This window comes from Leptonotus elevatus, chromosome 7 (genome assembly GCF_054856555.1).
Source record: "Leptonotus elevatus isolate MCC_2025b chromosome 7, RoL_Lele_1.0, whole genome shotgun sequence".
NCBI classification, from domain to species: domain Eukaryota; kingdom Metazoa; phylum Chordata; class Actinopteri; order Syngnathiformes; family Syngnathidae; genus Leptonotus; species Leptonotus elevatus.
In genome coordinates this window covers 13603247-13624175 of record NC_141245.1, presented here as the reverse complement: position 1 = coordinate 13624175, position 20929 = coordinate 13603247, and the positions used below count along the sequence as shown (strand labels likewise).

The 20929-nt window shown below is 39.4% G+C and overlaps 1 protein-coding gene across 11 annotated transcripts in view; it reads left to right on the top strand.

Annotated features, from left to right (window-relative positions):
* The window catches only part of gramd1bb (GRAM domain containing 1Bb), a 101184-nt gene that overhangs the window by 39091 nt on the left and 41164 nt on the right, over positions 1–20929 (top strand). Inside the window, exon 1 of one of the 11 annotated variants that reach the window (XM_086079838.1) lies at positions 6104–6601. The exons of 8 other annotated variants lie outside the window; for them this stretch is intronic. In XM_086079838.1, the coding sequence (XP_085935964.1) occupies positions 6579–6601 (23 nt within the window). In that variant the 5' untranslated portion in view covers positions 6104–6578. Of the gene's footprint in view, positions 1–6103; positions 6602–16770; positions 17301–17528; positions 17762–20929 lie in introns of those variants that run through there. 2 more of the 11 variants (XM_086079839.1, XM_086079836.1) reach the window with 2 other exon arrangements.

Here is a 20929-nt window from a genome sequence, read left to right as displayed (position 1 = left end):
AAGGAATAAAATAAAATAAAAAACAGCTCGCTAAAATGACCAAAACAGCACAGTGCAAGAACAAGATTTTGGAAAACATCCTTTTAAAAATGCTTTGAAAGACCTTTATTGTTGGTATGGGAAAATAGCGTAGTTTTCAACTTGGATTTAAAAGCATTTATAATCATTTTTATTCATGTATATCATTCATTCTGATAATAAAAGCTAGCAGCAAATCGGAGGACCGCATATTATACACAAGTACAGAGAAAAACGTTTTTGTAAGTGTGATTTTAGGCAGGACATATTATATACGGGTGTGTGTTATACTTGGGAATATACGGTACGAAATATTGCTGTTGTGAAAATGGCAAAATAGCTGAAGAGCTGTTCAATCATAACATAGGCCCAATAAAGTCCAGTTTACTGTATAGTCTAGTTTTTGCAGAGCAAGCACCAGAATTACTTTTGAACAGTCCATACAAATGAACACATGAACTTTCTTGAGCTTATGTAATTCCGTTTTTTTTTTTTTTTTTGTTTTTTTATAGTGTGAAGGTTTTAAACATTTAATCAATGCTGAAACGCTTAAAAGTGGCGAGGCCTTGTTGCTTTGTCTTCGCAAGTGACATGGATCATTCACGAGGTTCAAAATAGCTCAAGTGGTGTCCTTGTCGGTGCCTTGTGTGCGATAATGGCATAGCAACCAGATAAAGTCACATTTTGAAGTCAGTGTTTTTGCTTCTTGGTCAGTTAGCATTAAGTTCTTGGCAACATTTTAACGTCCAAATAGGGAGCTGAAAAGATCAAATGTGGCCTTGAAGCTGCAGACTGGATCAGTGTGCGATACAGTAGGCTATATGTTGCAGACGGGTCCTGATTGTCGAGTGGAAGAGAATATCACAATGAAGTTGATCAATATTTTTCCATCCAGGCCTGCTTCCCATTAGCCTTTGGAATATGATTGATCGTTCTACTTCCATACCACTATTATATATATAATAGGATTACATGTATCGTATAACATGCTGCATGGTGTGGGAAGTAAAAGTTATTATTGTCTTGTTCAATACCGGAAGCAATAGGATTAAAACTATAGGATCTCAGGCGATCAACAGGCTCATACATTTTGTGTGGCTTTTCTGAACAGTGTTGTGGTGAATTGGAGGAGCTCAAGGTCATGATGTGATGACTCACTGATGTGCTGCATAACAGCTTGAGCCGCAGGTACAAATTGTAAACAGTGGCCATGGCATGGTGTGGCTTGGTGTAGGCAGGCAGTAAACACACCCACACGAGCTTATACATTGAATATGAGTACTTTCATCCGTTCAAGTGTATTTTTGCACATACTTATATTCAGCTTTTTCTTAGTGCGTTACAAAAAAAAAAAAAAAAAACCGCTTAACTCAACTTATGTATTTTTAGTTGCAGTAGTTAAATGTATTGGTATCAAGAACCACCCTTTTACCCCCAAAAAAATGATGCAACAAAGGGATTTTGACCAGAATTAGCATTTCCATCTGATGTACCTGGCAGGTAAACAAAGACAGGAATTATCATAAAAACAAACTGCTCACTTAATGCAAGGCTGAAGACATAAAAGAAATACATAAATACTTACAATATGAATGCATCTGAAGTTCTATGAACGTTAGCAAACACATCACAAAACAATATAATAAGTAGTGGGGAATAATTCTAAAGTAATTTTAACGAAAAGATGATGACTTTCCTATTACATAGTCACCTAAACAGAAAAATGAAGCTAATATAACATATTTATAGTGGGAATGGTACTGCCACTTTGTTCACTGTATATGGAATGACTCCTGGTTTTATATTCAGCATTATACTTTATGCCTAATTCATTAATTAATGTTCTATGCTGTAATTGCCCCAATAAATAATGCGCTTCAAATTCAGGAAAAAAACACATAAATAACAACGTTCCACTAGGTGGCTGTATTTAATAATAATAATAATAATAATAATAATAATAATAATAATAATAATAATAATAATAATAATAATAATAATAATAATAAAACATCAGATTTACCAGTATGTAGCCCTTTTCAGGACACTCAAAGACACTTCATAATGGCTACATTATTGTAAACTGTAGCACAACACAGAAAAACATGAATAATTTAATGTTTGTTATAGTCTACATAGTACTATGTTTAAGATAGTACAGGTATGCGTTATATAATATTAAGTGAGTGTTCAATTATTTTTTTAACCTATCAATCCATTTTCTGTTCAGGGTGACAAATGAACACATTTCTGTCTTAACTATACAGTGCCTAACACATTTTTGTGGACGCACGTCATTAAAACAAGAAGACAGTTTTGGTATGATAAAATGCTTTCATGCAGATTCCGTGAGCTTGCTACACTTGACCATTTGTTAATCCATGTTTTTATAACAACATTTGAAGGCTTCATTTGGGTTCAACTGATAAGTGACAAATTAACCATGCATTACATTCACTCCCTAAAACTAGTTTTTTTTTTACTGTTCAGGAATGCAATCTTAGTAATAATGTGCTAAAATAGGAATTAGTAGGCAACAATAACCAATGAGGTTAATAAAGGGTAGCTGTGGCCTGTGGTAAAAACTTTTCACTGTTTGGTGATCTATTTAATCTGCTTTTATTTATCACTGTATGTAATAATAATAATAATAATAATAATAATAATAATAATAATAATAATAATAATAATAATAATAATAAAATAATATGGCAGTTTAGTTTTTAGTTATTTAATAGTGGAGACAAACCTATTCAAAGAGATGCATTGTCACTTTCCAGTCGACAGGTATTTAATCTCCATTTTTGGACCATTCCGTCAACATCTCCATTATGCTGTTTGAAATAATCCTGATAATCCCAATGCTCACCTCCTCTCTTCTCCTCCCCCGTTCCTCTTTGTGTTATAATTACGATGAGTGTGCGATGGGGGTTTGTTGAGAGTCTATTTTCATCTTGTTTGCTGCTGCTGCTACTGAACCAGGGAATGGAAGGCCCCTTTTAAAATGAGAGCTTTAATGTTAGTGCTTTGTTCTTTTATTCATGCAACACGTGGCGCTCACACAGCAGGCCATCTGCATCTGACTCTAGAATTTCTACATGGAGCTAGACCTGATCATGGCGTGCTGTTTTTTTTTAAATTTCTGACTATGTCATGCATCATCATCATCTGTCATCATGCTATCTTCTGTTTTGCATCTGCAAAGAATCTTCAGACGGTGGCCATTTTGTCTTGAATTGTCATTGGTTACTTATTCTTGCCATTTGCATGAGGTTTGCGTTTATGTACGCTGCAAATGTGCAATGTCTCCCTGATATGTATCCTGAACAGTCACGTGATCTGAGTAAATCCAATCCTGCAAGTCATGATGTAGGGATTAATCCAGGCTATCCGGGAAATATTTTTTAGGTTTCAAATGGAAGATAAACAATGTAGGCTAGATGAGGTTGAAAGTAATACTAAGAATACTGCTGAATAATCACATCTGTATTGTATTCCATGCAAATGTGTGACAATTTAACATTTCAGATTTTAATTCTTACATTTGTGCCCTGTGACTGGTCTGGTAGCCAATCCAGTTTTTTGCTAATTCATTAAAGATTCTAAATTAGTGTTGAATGGTTGCTGGTCTTTGAGTGTGATAGGCTGGTGACAAGTTAAGGGTGGACACCAGTTATTGTCCAAGTTAGCTAGAAAACGTTAGAAAACGAATGGATGAATGGGTTTCAACAATAGTTTATTTTAAATTAGCCAGCAGGGGGCATCATAAGGAGAAAATACAGCGACTAGGACGATTTGACTTCTCTTTGGAGGAGCTGTCCATTCAGCACCACTCTCCAATATGCTGGACACAGAACTGGCATCACGTGAAACATACGTGACAAATTACAGACAAACCAATATGAACAAAACACGTTTAGGCTTCATATTACTGGTATGAAATACAATGCCTTTTTGAAAGTTTAGTAAATATCACAGGCGATCTGCTTATTTGTTAAAGGAAGAGGATGGCATCCAATTATTTTGCACTCTCTTCATGAATTAGGACTGCCACCAGGTGCACCTTTTGGCGGATGTATGTTCTCTTACGCATGGCTGGCGCACCACGACGAGGTGGACACCAGATGGACTCTGTATGAGACGACTTACTGGGCTCTTGCTGAAAGCTCTCGCTACGTCACACTTCCATCTTGTCCTCCTTTTTCATCAGTTTATTCTCCCTGCTGTCTTCCCGTTGACTAACAATAGAATGTGACGGTGGCCTCGTGTCTGTTCTGATCTGATGTGGGCTGGAGAGTCTCTCGCTGTCTCTCCTTCCTCTTCCTTTGACTCAATTAACTGGATCATAATAGGATGGTACAATCTGATTAGCGATTTGCTTTGTAAATTATCTTACAGTGTTTGACCATTGGAAATTATAAATTAATTATTAATTATAATTATAATTATAATTGGTAAATAAATGCTTTATTTTTTTTTCTATTAATATTCCAAATTCAACATTAGGCCCTATGACCAGTGCAGGGTTGTACCCCGCCTCTCATTTAAAGTTAACTCGGATAGTCAATGCACAGTAAATTTGACTCTATTTAGAGTGGGACCAAATATACTCGGTTTTAGAAAAAATAAAGAATTGAAAAAAATAAAAGCCACTCAAGGGTTGAGGAACGTACTCATGGCCTTCAGCTTGGGAGACAGCCGATCTACTCCCAGAGCCACACAGCTCCCGCTGTGTGTTGACATATCACCCGTGTCTGCTGGAATCTTCGCAACTCCAAGAGACAAAACACGGTTTTTGGTCTCCTCTTGGATATAAACAAACAGTAGGAAGGGCATAGCTCAGGTGGTAGTGTGGCAGTCTGCCATACTGAAGGTCGTAAGTTCGTTCCTCAAATCCTTGAGTGACTTTTATTTAATGTATTTTTTTTTCAATTCTTTATTTTATCTCTTATATTAGCCTACTCTAAAACTGAGTCTATTCAGTCCCACTCTAAATAAAATCAAATTTACTCTACAGAATTTACTGTGCACAATTAGACTAAAGACAGGCAGTGTAGAAAATTTATCAATCCATTGATAGGCTCCAGCAAAATTTTGTTGTGTACTGTATATAACTAGCGTTATAATGACAATGACATACATGGCTGCTGAAATGATGCCATTTTGCCACGTGGAGTCGTGCGGACCTGGTGGACACATCAATCATAAACCAAGCTTTAGTCTTAAGCTATCAACTGATTTGGGAGTTCTTCTTTAGCCAACAAACAAGCTGAGATTGAATCAACAGATGTTGCCACCTATTAACTCCATTTTGTCTTCATTGCTTCAGCCTTGTGATTTTCTAGCAACCAACGCAGTGTACGCGAGGTCCAAGTCAAACAGTAAAGAAAATGGATGGACAAAAATAAATCTAACCACTAAAAGTTGCAATATCAGTCTATGCTAAATAGTCCCTCAAATAGACTTTAACTTTATTTCATGGTGCGCCAGTTAGTTAGCATTGATGCATTAGCTTCATTAACAGCTAACGAGAAGTAACTTGCTCGCAAGTGCTGAGAGTGAATTAAAGCACAAGAACATGTCGCTCCATGACCCGCTGCGGCCATTGTTGTTTTTTAAATCTGGATTTTTTTTCTCTCTCTCTGACTTCTCTGACCTGCAGATTAAACAAGTACTGCTTCATTTGGCAGCGCAACTGCGGTGCTGTAAAGGTTAATCCCTTACAAATATAGCTAACTGATTGGTTTAGAGTCAAACACCGTTTTTAATTGAAGCAATTCAATCAAAAATGTTCTGTTTATTCTGGTTGTGATCACATTAAGTAATTAACACTTGGCAAGGTTGGAGTCCAATAACAAAAGAGAAGAATTGCTGCAGGTCCCGCTCCTAATACCCTTCTCATACTCGGCATGGAGGATGGGATGACCAACGGCTACAATCAGCGCTCCCGTCCTGCACTCCGGGTCAGCCAGGCTTATCTTGCGGAGAAGAGAAAGGGAGCCATCTAGGGAAGCGGGCAGAGACAGAACAGGAAGAGATGTGAGGGTGGGGGGGGGGGGTAGCTATCCTGCGCCTGCTCACTGTGAGCACAGCAAGTGCAGCTTTCATCCGCAGCGGCTGAGGGAGAGATGGGGGAGAGTTTGAGCCAGCAAACTGGGAACGCTCTCAGCCACACACTTGGATATTAGACGGATCAACCGTGTTTGCTTTTCCGTGCAATTTCCAACTCCTCCACTTCATGCCGTAGATTGCAGCAGGAACGTCGCACTGCTGGGTCACCTGCTTCTCTTCAGGGAAAACAAAAAAAAAAAAAGTGAATTTTTTTGGCACAAGCGCACAGCACTGCGGCACAGAATGTAACAGGAAGCAAGGCAAATCCTTGTGGATTTTGGTGGCCCCGAAAAGCAGCTGTCCTGTCGACTGACTGTCGCTTTGCTTTGCTTTCCTTGCGTGCATGGGAGGTGAGGATTGTGGAGGCTGTCAGTCAGCATGCAGCGGCATCAACGGGCAGCCCGGTGCCCACAACACGCTATGGACGTTAGACACACCTCGTTGTACTGATGAAAAGCTTCAAGCTCGCCTGGTAAGGTGGAAAAAGAAAAGCAGAGCATGATACTCATTGTGTTTTCACATGTACGCGTTTGAAGCAGTACGAATTGCAGAGAACAGCCCAGACAGAGTCGAGACTCTGGTGGTGGTTTAAAGGGTTAACACCTCTGATGTAGTGGTTGTGCAAGACTGATTGAACTGCATAATGACAATTAAATAGATTGCATGCCATAAGGCAGGGGTCACCAATATAGTGCACGAGAGCACCAAGTAGCGGGCCTGTTAGAAAAAGAGCTCACGAGGGGTGGGACAATTGTGATTTCCTAGGAATGTTGTTGTAAGGATCATTTGAAAATGTAAACACTGGCAGATATTTAGAGAAATAAAATCTTGTATATTGATATTTATCAATTTCCCAATTATTATGACAAGTCATTAACATGGTCACGGTCTTCACATTCATTTTGACGCAATATTTGGCAGAGTAAAATCCGTATACCCGATTAATCGACCAATGAATTAAAAATGCTATATAGTGGAATTAATTAACTTTTTTTTGCTCCTTTACCATTTACAAAAATAAAGATATAAATAACAGACAAAACATTTGTCTATTTTCCAACACTTGTCCTTAGTCTTTGTTTCAATTTACAACAGAGAGGAAAAATAGTTAGGCCAATTTTTCTGCTAATTTCTTTTTCGGGAGGAAGGTTGAACGCTGTCATCTTCGTCTTACGTGTATTTTGTTGAATAGCTGATTTTTGTTTTTGTGCCAATTTTTGGCTCTTTTAAATTAAGTAATTCAGGCCTAATGGTGCTCTTGGTTTAAATATAAAGGATAATGAAATGGAAATTGGTTACATTTCCACTGCATTTTTAAACCAAGAGCAGCATCTAGGAGAGTAAAACAAAAAATATCACAAGTGATTCATGAAGCTTAATTTTCCCATCACTACAAAACACATTTTCAAAGTGTAGTGTACACGTTTTGTGTTTCTGTGAAAATCTTCGTTATGAACGTGTCCACAATGAAATTCATCTTGGAATTGGCTTCAGGATGGCAAAATGTGCTAAATACATCAAGGAATTTGATTGCCGTGCCTTTGGTTTAGCTTTCACAGCCGTTTTGAAGTATGTGTTGCTTACTCAGTACCCAAGTAGCTCTCAGCTTCAAGAAGGTGGAGACCCCTGCCATAAGGTTCTTTTAAATGTGTGTTTGAGCCTATACGCATCGAGTGCGGACTTGTGTGCTTGCTATCCGGCTGTGAGAGCGGTGACCTCGCTCTGCTCCCCTCGGGTGGGCTCAATATAAGCACAGAGCAGCTGAGGAGAGCTGCTCACGTGGCTGAAAAAATAAAATAAAATAATAATATGGGCTGGCACATGCTCGCCGTCATCCCTCACATGGGCGCGCGCATCCGCATCCAGGTGGCTCACTTTCCGCCTTTGCTCGCCGTGTGCGATCCCTCGTTTCCAGCTGCCCTCCTTTCTTTCATCATCTCCTCCCCTTGTTTGTTTACGCTCCTCCTCCTCCTCTTCTTTGCGTGGTATTTTTAGACAAATTACAGAGCGCTGCAGGGGGGAGAGAAAAAAAGAATAGTGAGAGGGAGAGCAGTTTGGGCAACGTGTGTCCCACTTGCTTCTTTGGTGCCCACTCAGGACTTGATGAGCTTAATGAGATTGATTGCGCGGTGTCAGCAAACTCGGCGTTCTTGATGATTTGTGTGTCTCAGGCAACCATTCCACACAAACACTGTTAGACTTTAGTCTGCTGTTCGAGTCAGTTGAAGCACCATCTGTTAGCATTCCCTAGCTTTTCCTTTTATACATGGAGGGTGACCTGTCTGGCCGCCCCGTAGTTGTATAACCTTTTGTGTGTGCGGACTTTTGTAGTTAGTTGGTCCAACTCCAACTTGATTTAGTGCCATCCCCACTCTCGGACACTGATGCAAACATCCCTTATGTTGTTTGTGTCAATGGCAGATTTGCACCTGTAAATTGAATTTTTCATGTCAGGTCATGTCATGATTATTTGACAACACTGGTAACAATCCTGATACAGCAATTGTGTGTTATTGGGGAGAGAGAAAAAACATCTATGATATCACGTTTAACATTGACCTCAAATGGCAAATTATCAAAGGTATCTTGTGAATTCTCGTATAAGCATCCAAAAACATTGAATTGGAAAGCTGATGATATAACTGCTGAGTACTGTGCACAAATGATAGGTATTAAATGGAGCTAGCTGTAAGATGTATTTTTCTACATCCATTACTATATGCTTATGTAAGTGTAATGTTTATAATATTTAAGTGAGCCTATAGTATATGCTTCAGAATATACACTTGGAGGATCAAGTCTTTAGGAGGCGTTTATTTTATTTATTTATTTTGCTTGTAGTAGCTTTTACCAAATAATTTAATATTGAAATCATTAATTGTTTTTCATAGTTTTCACAGTGAATTTTGACCAGTGTGCAACTGTGCATTGGTCAGACTGAGCAGTGAAATTAAACTATTATTGGTTCATTAAAACTAAGTAAAAATAACTACAATGTGTCCTCTTTGTCAAAACAAATGAAACTTGGAATGATAAATACATGACCTAATCTAATAAAACAAATTTTATTTGGGGGGGTAGCCCACATTGATGAGAGAGTCCCGGTGCAATCTTGCCCATATTTGGAAGTGCTTGCATACTAGCCCACTAGGAAGTAACATAACATTTTGCTGTGTTAGCACTTTTTCCTATTGGAAGCGTTAAGTGCAGTGTGAAAAGGCCTCGATTCGTTACATATTCGTCTATAAGAGATAACAATACAGTCCATCACAGTATCAATATAATGTCAAACCCTTACCATTCATATAGGTATTTGTGGAAAAAAGAAAGAATTCACACTCATAATGATCTGTGTAACCTGTTTGGACCGTCACTCGTATGCATGCATTTAATAAGAACGTGTTTGCAATAGTAAGAAACATAATGCATTGATTTAATTAGAACAGATAAATATTTGTATTTAGTTTGTTTTTACTATTAATGCATGTTATGTAAGTAAAATGCAGTAACCCCGCAACCGCTTGACATCAGCGTGGGCGTTGCTTCAAAATAGTCCATTCGAAACATAATACAGTGCTTTCCTTCGTTCCCGTGAGAGCGCGTTGATGATGATGATGCTCTCTGCTCTTGAAGGTGCAGTCAGCCATGTTGGCATGTGACCTCCGGGTCATTCCATCTGTTGATGCTTTATCAATTAGAAGGTGGACAAAGAATTTCAATGACCCAATCTAAATATATTTTGCATTTTTGCTTCTTGTGCCTTTAATCTGCTGATGTTTCAAAGCCAGGCTACAGTGTGATGTGGAGAAATCGTCGGTTGGTACTTGTCTGTGAGAGAAAGATTGCTGTGGGTTTGGCAATGCCCCCGCGTTGATATTTGCAGTGGATATGACATTTGCTGTGACTTCAATCTACACGCACACACAAACTCCATGCTGTGCATGCAGAGCCAAATAGCAGCAGCTCTAGCAAAGGCCAGGCAGTGACAGGATGCCAAAGCAAAAATCGGGGCTTATACTTTTCACGTGGTAGTGTGGCCCAGCTTCACAACCGGACTGCTTAATATTTACACACATACATGTTGTTCATGCACAACATCTGACTTGGAGAATGGGAGGAGTCATAATGTTGTGGCCAGTCGCCCTATAAAATGATCATCCTCTTGAAGCCGAAAAAGTCTGAATTTTACCAAAATCTTGACATCGGTATGCCTGAGTTAGAGTAGATTAAGGAAGGTAACACTGTACTCCCCAGCGGTAATCGTAGGAGGCTTTCCCATCATGCTTGATGTCGTTACTTCTAATAACACTTGTGAATGTGTTTTGCCGCTTTAATGTGTGTAATATAGTTACAGTGTTATTGTTTCTATTTGTGTATTGAGGTTTTGCTACTTCTGGTATTAAATTATTGTGACTTGTTGACACACTAGGTACAAGGTAGGCAGTCAGTACATTTTAATATATTGGCCTATTGATTGAAGCATTAAAAATTTCAAATGTGAATGTTTTTAAAAATGGATCTGCAGGCTGGAAATAAATCATGGGCGGGCTGCAGGAGCGACCCAAAGAGTGTATAATTGCAGTCTGGCCCAAGCGGGAATGCACCAAAACGCACAGATTACTCAGTCCAGGCCTGGTTAGGGTTGACATTAGGTACGAAAGATGTCAGCAAATCACAATTAAATTCAACATATAGCTCAGAGGACCTTTGTTCAGTGTGTTAAATAATTGCCTACATTAAACCATATTTCTCATTGGCCTTATAGCACTTGTTAAAGATGGATGAGCCTCAGAAAATAAATAAATATATATATATATATATATATATACAGAAGTTTCATAAGCATTCTATACTGCTTATTCTCATTAGGATCGCATATTTGCTGAAGCCTATCACAGCTGACTTTAGGTAAAGTAGAGAGAGTATTTTCTAAGCTTTAATGGCTGAGGGCCCGTGCGCTCAGCATTTACTAGCTCAGCATTTACTAGTGAAGTCATGTGATTAGTTACAATAAAAAAAATTAATCGCCTGACGCCCCTAATTTAAAAAAAGGGCCGTCAGACGATTACAATTTTTTATCGTAATTAATCGCATGACTTCAATAGTTGACTCACGATTAATCACAAATTCTATCTGTTATAAATGTACAATAAAAAAATTCTAGGTTTTCATAAAAAATAAAGGAAATGAAAAAAATGTTAAACTAATAGAAATTGTTCACATGAATTTTTGACGTCTATAGTCGTCAATGGCAGTGAATGAGTTAAAAATATTTTAACAGCACTGCAATATCAAGCACCGATCGCCCTGATTTTAAAGAGAATGAGGGGGGCTGCTTTGATTGGCCGCGAGTCGACTGCATTCCATCCCACAATGGCGCAACTACCTTCTTCTATCTGCTAAAAAAAAAAAAAGCCCACCAATGCGCACAGATTGGCACAAAATGATTGCCCTAAAGATCAATTTCGTGCATGAAGTCAATTTGAATAATATTGACGTTTCTTCTTCAGAAGCTGCATTTCGTACAGACATACCCTCCATATACATTATGCGTGCACTTGTGAATGCTGCCGTCAAGCAAAACATCAAAAACCTTTGGAAACTTCCCCTGACGTACACTGCGGTTTCAGATCCTCACACGGAAGCAAGAAACATCCTCAGGCGTGTTTTCTCCAAACGGTCTCTCTGATCTATTTTCGACTCATTTTTCATTGTGGCTCCTACACCGCTAAGGCTTGCCAGTATTCAAAATATTGGCAAGAAGGAAAAGACACTCTTATATAGGCTGCAGGTTGGCTTCTCGTGTACTGATTAAGTTCTTTGTATGAAATACACAGTTGCAAGATGCCCACAACAACAACAAAAGAGCACAACCAGTGAGACTTTACTCGGTTGTTACAAATGGAATGCTTGTAACGGAGTGCCGCTTTAAAGATAAAGCACCACATCATCAAACTGGGCCACAACGGACTTCCAGCTTCCCTTCATGGTCTCCGCAGAAAACGCAGATGACTACCGCTCATCTTTTCTTAACTCTCTCACTCTTTTTTTCCTCCTTTTTTTTACTTCTTGATCTCTACCTTGCTGTCCCCACTGCATTATCGCCACACACTATTTGTCATCACCGTCACACTCCCCTCTCGCTCCCAAATATTGGACTTTTTTTTCTTCCTGTTGTTGACGTCCAAGGACATGATGGATGGCAGCCACATTATCAATGTTGTATTTATGAATGCAATCTCTGGGAAAGAGAGGGGTGTTGGGTCAGCGCCTCGTGATGGAAGAGGTAGTTCTAAATTAGCAGAGAGGAAGCACAAGCACATTGTATGCACATTTATCATTGGTATTAGGATTAAGTATAAATGAAGAAGATGACGTGTTGGTCAGTTCTTTGTCCTGCACTTTAGTTTCCAGGTTGATTATATGGATGTGAAGTTTACCACCTCAAACTGTGAATCAAGAATTCTGATTCTGAATTCAGATTCAACTTAGACAAGATCAAGTCATCTTTACTCTCTCACTGCACGGTGCTGTCTTTTTTTTCTGATTCAATCACATTAGAATGCATTAAATGCTGGATTTCACTTTCCTTTCTTGTCTTTGGTCCTTCCTCGGGTCTCCTGACGGCGGTGTTCGGTTTAGGTGAACGGTATGGGATTTTTTAATAGGTTTTTGGTGAACTAATGAATACACACACACTCACACGCACGCACACACACGCACATACACATGCTCGCCCATGAACAATACTGAGCTCTTAGAAAAAATAATAATAATAAATTTAAAATAAAAAAAGAATGCATTAAATTAGAGTACACACAGCCAAAAAAAACATACAAGATCTCTTATACAGTCTAGACTTCCAGCAACGTTGAACCATCCATATTTGTATCAGCTCCAGATAGATTGATATGATTTTTTTTTCCCATTAAGATGCATGTCTTATTTACTGAAATATAATGTTGAAAAATGTCCACTGCTGTTTCTAAGAAGTGATTTGCGGCTTTTCTTACTGTGTCCAGTCCATGTGTAGTTTTGTAGAACTTTGTCATTCCAAAGTAGTTTTTACATAATCCTGCTAACTAACTAACTAACATATGTAGGTGTGTGTAGTCCATTTTTGTGTGCGCAGAAGAACCCCAATGTGTATCCAAGCACCCCCAAAATTAACTAAATTAATAACCCTAGGCCAGTGTTTATGGTGTTAAATGGAAGTTAGCGGCCATTTTTTTCTAGTTAGTAACCTTTAGCTATATGTAGTAAGACAATCTGCGTCCCTTTTTTAATTATAAAGAGAGAAGCACGTGGTTGGCATGTGATATTATTAAAGCCAAGGTGCTACTGACTATTTGTGAGCGTGTTTGCATGCACGTTTTTTTTTGTTGTAAAACGTGAAGCCCCCAACAGCCACCCCGCCAACCCCATGTCACACCTAAACTTCCGCTACTAGAATTGCCCCCTGGTAAATAGAGACCACATTCTTGTCAGGTGTAAACTTAATTTTAAAAAAAATTCTGAATTACATAAACAATTAATAATTGTAAAGGACTATAAAACTACTTGTATTTCAAATCATGCCGCGGTGCATCGTCATTCAGCCAGATCTTCCAGTTTCAATCTGCAGATCCTCTGCAGATTGCAGCAGCTGAGTCCATCTGGGCTTTAATCCATTTGCCAACTTCCTGTCCCCTCGTGTCCCCTCTGACATCTTCAAGTCCTGAGATAACCTCTGCAGTTTCGATCCTGAATTCAAATCAGTTTGTTGAGTGTAAAACCAGGCTCGTGGCCGTTAAGCAAATTCTGCTAATCTGAAGTTGTCAAAGTCAAAGTAAAACTAACCTGTCTCACGTCAGCTCACGTTCCCTTAATGTAGATGCATTGACAATGATGACGAAGAAACGTAATGGTTAGGTGACACACTTGGCCTTAAATCGACAATTTCAACTGATAAATGCAAAGACAGAGTGATTGCACTTTTAAATGCTCAAATTAATAACATCATGCTATAAAAAACTTTTTAGATGGCACGAACCCACACAGAGACTGGTCCACACAGCAAAGTGTGCTTAAACTCTTTGTAGCCAGCTAATCAAGTGTGAAAGTAAATGCAGTATCATTCTCTCATCACACACACACACACACACACACACACACTCACACTCCCCTCCAGTTGGGAATAGTTCAAGTGATGGAAAACATGAATGGCTTGACCGGCTGCCATGGTAACTGCACGGCCAAGTCGCAGCTAGACCTTTCCCAGTTAGCCAGGCGTCGGCCCATTCGTTTTGCCAAGACAAGTCTCGAAAAAGCACACACGCCTTTATACTGATGGAGGCGTTTGTTAGCGCTATTTCTCTACTCTTTATAACTGCATGTTATTAATGCAAAGTAAATATTAATTACACATCTACCTCATAGTCTGTTGTACGACAACTTAGTCACAATATGGGCTTTGAATTAGCATCAGCCCTGCAGTGACAAAATCACTTACACTGACAAATAAAGAGGGAGTCATTATTAATTCTAACAGAAACAATAAGCCTCAATTAATAACACCAATCACACCCGCAAAGACGCAGAAAGGCATTTCAGTCAAAGTGTTGTATTTTTATTTGCATATATTTATTATAATATACTGCTACTATAATCCAACAATAATAATAATAATAATTTATGCCATTAAATCAAAGTGGACTAATTTCACCGGTTAAGGTGTGACAATATTACTTTAATAAAATGCATTCATATTAAAAAAATATATACAAATCAAATATTCTTAATCAATAATTACAGTATGTTACTATTGTTTAGCTTTGTTAGTGTGTGGTCATTTTGGCCATCTGTTTCCGCCCCCCTGCCCCCCAAGTGCACCAGCAGTTGCCCCAAGTAGGTCAGTTGCTGTGTGCTTCTGCAGGCTCGTGTGGGCACATAACGGTTCGGCTCAGTGGACCCAGCTTCCTCCTTTTTGTTTCCACTGCATTCCTCTACTTAGCATTCCCATCGAGGCCGCCATTTTGGTGGGGTCAAGTCTTTCCAGAAGCTGGCCTCATGTGTCTTAGTGTTATTAGGTATGTGCATGTGCTTGTGTGTGGGAGTGTGTTGTCATAAATGATGATTATATGACCATTTGTGTCATTTCTTAGCTTTGTTATGGCTCATATCTTATGATGAAATGGGCTGTTAATGAGTCGGATTTTGGTCAGTTATCTTTAAATATACCCAATTTTACCGACTGATAGAAGTTTTGTGATTCTCAAGTTTTGTAAGTTTCATTTGTCAATGCTTTAGCCAGCGATTGTACATGGAAACATTTTGTAACAATGCATGATGGATCATATTTTCTTTTCTTTGAGTCAGTGCTTCACAAGTGATTGGACTCAAGCAGAATACAAAAATATATTCATTCGTAAATTTTTAATTTGGTGACATCCTCATTAGATTTTTTTTTTCAAGGAATCATATTTGATAATTACTCAGAATGAACGTATACTGCATAATTTATCCCAGCCATTACATAAGGAAAAATATTACAATAAATATGTAAGCCTACTGTATAACGGATTATATGGAAGTTTAATAGTATATTGATACACACACAGTAGGGTTGGGAGGTATTATGGTAACACAATATCCTGTGATGTCTAAAAATAGCAGCGGTGATGCTTTCAACACTATCATATATTTTTTTAAATGCACTGCATAAAGACCTAATATGATATTAAAATTGTGACTGCTTTACCGTATATCCCAGTATAATGAGGAGACAGTAAAACGGTGTCAACATTTGAATACCACCAAACACTAATGCACAATAGTTATCATGAGAATATTGCCAAAAGTACATTTGAATGCTACTCTGAAGCATTCAGGCCTTTTCGCAAATAAAGAATGCAACATAGTAGAGAACTTGACAAATATACCACAATTCAAATCTATTGTGGATTATAATAATGATGAAAAAAATTACTTTCTCGCCAACTTCTCGCATGTCCTTCTTCCCGCCAATGAGCACACTCTTTCTTTCAGGTCAATGTTAACATGATTAGCAGCCTTTTTCTCTAGAGAGCTCTATTGCATACAACAACACTCTCTATTTAACCTGTTTGCTTCATGCTGTGATAAAGATTTCTACGCCTAAGTGCCATCAGATGTCATAGCAAAATTAATTGCAGCCCGTTTTTGCCAATACTGTGATTTGGTAGGGTAGAAATGGAAGTGTCAATGTGAGGTGCAGTGATGTACTGTATCCTAATTTTGCCATTAAATTTCATGTATGGTTCAGACTAGAGACAAAATAAAAACATGACTCACATCTTTTATCAGTTTATTGACACAAAGCTTAATAATGTTTTGTGCAAATCATTTTTCTCCAGCATTGGTATTTTTTTTTCCTATCGCCAAAAGTGCTTTATTTCAATGAGTGCCCTATTAAAGGGTTGATCGATTGCTGTCCATATTTTTTAATGGACTGCTTTTTAATTCGTCATTGTCAATGGAAAAAAGTAGATTGGCCTACGTGGGTGTCACCTCAAAGCAAAAAGTGATTTGATTTGGAGGGAGCTCAGAATGTAAAGTGACCTGAATGCCGGTGATGTCAGCTCCTCCATTCATGAAGCACATGAATAATTGAGCGTGCAGCAGTCTCGCCGTAGCAGCAGCCACATGAAGAGGTGGAATGCAACGAGAGAGATAGACAGAGAGAGAGAGAGACATTGTTGTTCTCCTTCCATGCAGCCATCCGCCGTATTTGACGGAGAACAGAAATCGCGATCGAAGAGCCTTGCTCGGCTACTGCCGGATGCTGCAATCAAGCAGATGATCCAGCGGATAGAAGAGCGAAGAAGAGGAAGGATGAAGATGAAACATGGCAGCTTGCTCGACCGAGCCTATCAGCCTCAATTAGACAAAGAAGAGGAGAGCGAAGGCTAAAGCGAGACCAGACGACCTCCAGTGCAGCTTCTTTTTTCCGTCTTCCATTGCCGCCACGTTTTCTTTCTGCTCGTTTTTTTTCGTACATTCCTCTTGGCATGATCTGGCACCCGTTCTCCCTCCTTTCTGTTTTCTCCCCTCCTCTCCTCCTCCTCCTCTTCTTCTTGTGCCTCATCGCCGCTGCATGAATGAAGCCGCTTGAAAAGGGCTAATCTAGCGGCTCTCTACATGGCTACAACCAGGTTAGTGCTGGGAATCACCTGCCTCCACGCACAGCCTATTAGATTCCTGACAGGCTAAATCAACATGTGCTATTTAGGATGGAGCGCAGCCTGCCTCTCAGACCCCCAGTGTCTCTGCTCTGGCAGCCGGCGTTAAGGGCGATGTAAGCTGGTTATTAGGAGATCAGAGCTGGCCGGGGAAGATCAGTGGCCCTAAGCCTGCTAAAGAAAATCTCCCTGCCTGCCTCGTCCATCTTTCCTCCCTGCGCGCTAGTTTGCTTCCATTCTTGCGGAAAGACAAAAGGGGCTTGAGAAGAGCGCGTCATCCGTGGTGCGATGATTCGCTGGGTGAACAACTCGTTGCTGGGGCTGGTCTACGAGGACATGGTGGTGTTTGAGTGCGTCAGCGTGGCCAACGAGGGCTGCCGCTGCCTTGAGGGCTGTTACGGCGACGTGTTGAGGGATCGAGTCTTTCACCAGGGGTATGGCGAGCTGCAGTATGAGCGTGTTCGGATTGGATGGGTGGTGTATGATAGCTGTAGTTATATAATGTGCACAGCCTGTGGATTCAAACGTGCTTGAGTTTGGAGCGTTTCGTAGAATTTCTATGAAAAACCATGTGGGGTTTGTTTGGCAATGCATTGGCTGGCATACACGCATGCCCGTGAGCACATGCATGATCATGTCCTCTATGTGCATGTGCTAGTGTTGTAGTTCTCGAGATCGGTCTTGGTCTCGAGACCGGTCTCAAAACTACTTTTTGAGGGTCTCCTCTAAAAATCAAAGGCATCTGGAATTTTTGATCATGACCCGTCAAGACTAGGCCAGTGCTGCTGTGATCAGAAGTGAAACAACAAATTTGCTTAGGTTTGAGGTTTATTTAATTGTATTTGAAACAGCATAGCAGAATTAGTTTGGGGGGGTGATTAGAAAAAAAAATGCTGGTCATTTTGTTCTGATCTTTTTTCGTTGATGTATAAAGTCTCAACCACCAATAGTCTTGGTCTTCTCTCTGTTTCAACCCCCAATAGGCCTGGTCTTGTCTTGGTCTCACACTCCAATAGCCTTGGTCTGGTCTCTGTCTCAAACTCTAATAGTCTTGGTCTGGTCTCTGTCTCGACCTCCAATAGGCCTGGTCTTGTCTTGGTCTCACACTCCAATAGCCTTGGTCTGGTCTCTGTCTCAAACTCTAATAGTCTTGGTCTGGTCTCTGTCTCGACCTCCAATAGTCTTGGTCTTGTCTTTGTCTCGACCTTCAAAGTCTTGGTCTTGTCTCCGTCTCAACCTCCAATAGGCATGGTCTTATGTCGGTTTCAAACTCTAATAGTCTTGGTCTTGTCTTAGTCTCGACCTCCAAAAGTATTGATCTTGTCTCGGTCTCGACCCCCCCAAAGTCTTGGTCTTGGTCTCTATACACTCTAGTCTCGATAATGTCTTGGTCTCAGTTGGTGTGGTCTTGACTCCAGTACACTGCAAAAAGGACTGTAGACATTTTAAGAAAAAAATATAGTAAAATAAGAAGATTATTACTTCAAATAAGCAAATTTATCTGCCAACAGAACAAGAACATTTTACTTTAATTTACCTGAAAGATTTTGAAAAATAAATAGATAATACTAGGCCCATATCAACTACTGCAGTCTTTAAAATAGTATTTTCAGACAACCAGTAATATCGACTTTTTTCAAGCTGTAATAAATAGAACTATTTTCTTAAAATACATGAGTATTTTCTTTTATGCTTGGATAACTTAGCCTGAGTGTCAAACAGGGAGGTAACAGGTCCCGTTTTCTTTGTTATGACCTAGCCAATAATTGAACCCACAACCTTCAAGTCTGAGGGTAGGCACTCTACCACTAGATCACTGAGCTGGTACTGAAAGAAGGACAAAATTAACTTATTAAATATAACAAAATTAGCCATATTACACTTGTCTGTTTTCATACAAATCTTAAAATAAGAAAACTCAGGAAACCCCAGTTCTGGGCCTTAGATGTTTGTTAGTTGTCATCTTAAAATGTGGGAAATGCTTGTTTTAATCTTCACAGTACTTAAAACTGGCTGTTAACACTCAATGCCAAGACTGCTTGATCATATAAGATAATTAAGTAGTAAGTATCTTAAAATAAGCACAATAATCTTGCCTGACAATTTCATTTTTAAGTAAAAAATAACTTGTCAAATCAAAATAAGCAAATTTAGGTTAAATTTAAGAAATTATATCTTACTTAAGATTTTGGTTTTTGCAGTGTACTAATATGTGCACTCAATGATGCTGAGCATGGCGGCCCACATCTCCTTTCACAGCCACGACAGGATGAAGGGCCTTTTGCCAGATGGTTTTCCAGAGGTCAGCAAAACCCTGAAAACAAGCAGGGCCCCCCTCAGAAAGGCCCGGAACTCTGAGGGTATTGTGGAACGGAACGTTTGGACCGCTTGAGCCCGTCGGATTTAAGAGCTTTAGAGCTTATTTAGACGAAAGACTGTAACAAAGTGGTGCAAGTGACATGCTTGTTTTCCTTTTGCTTTTTTTGACCTATTGGGGATGTGTGTGACATGCATCCGGTGACTGACACCCGAAAGTCCCTCTGCTGTCTGTCCGTGCAGTGCATGGCATGCAGATGAGTTGAGCCTCTGATATATAACCCCCAGAATGGATGGGCAGTCGTTTTATGTTCTCTGTTGACGAGACTTAGACTAATGTATGTTTCACATTGCTCTGTGAGACTTCAATATTTTTGGGCATACATTAGTTGTGCAAAATATCTGATAGATTCAAAAACATTCACAACTTACTTTGTTTGCCTGCTGTATTTCCTGCTCAGACAGCACACCAGAAGAGTATATTTAGTCACACACTGAATATTTAAATCACTGTTGCCATAGTGATCTTCACTCGAAGTTGAGATTTGTGTAAACTGCGTAGTTGCGGGCACTGCTCCAAGCAGTATGGCTTTTTCATTGTTAAGCTATTTGTCCGCATTTCTTCCTATCACTGGAGCTAAATATAGACCTCTGTCTTTAGGCCAGTGAATTAGTGCAGCTGTACAGCACTGGCAAGGATGAGTATTGATCATACAAGTAACAATGTCAATATCAATATAGTGTGTAAGCATCTAACTATATATACAATAATTGATTTCTGATGACTTTTCTGCGGGTAACTCGTAGGCCTGCACAAGAATTTCTGTGTCATGGTGGTAACAGTAGTCGTAGAAGGGCCATTCTCCCGTCATGTGTGTGACATTCTCACAACAATTCTGTTGTTCTTCCAGGCTTCAAGTCAATATTTGAAAAATTATATGAGTTCAAATAAGTGAAGCATGTGGGAACATTTTCGCCAGATCCATTCAGTTGAATGGAATGAATGAGAGCGAGTCCCGTCTTTCAATGTGTCCATTTGTGTGGTCCACAATAAAGACAAAAATGGGATATATTGAAAGATGAGACTCTCGCATTCTCATTCAAATCTCCTTTAGTTGGATAAATACATTTTTTCCACAAGCTTCACTTTCATCAACGGGTACATATGAAATTGCCAATATGGTTAAGTATTGCTGTAAATCGCAATAAACGTGTGCTTTCCTTCTGGGTTAAACCCGCAAACTGATCATGCCCCAATCGCGCCCATTTGATTGGTGCCTGTTGTA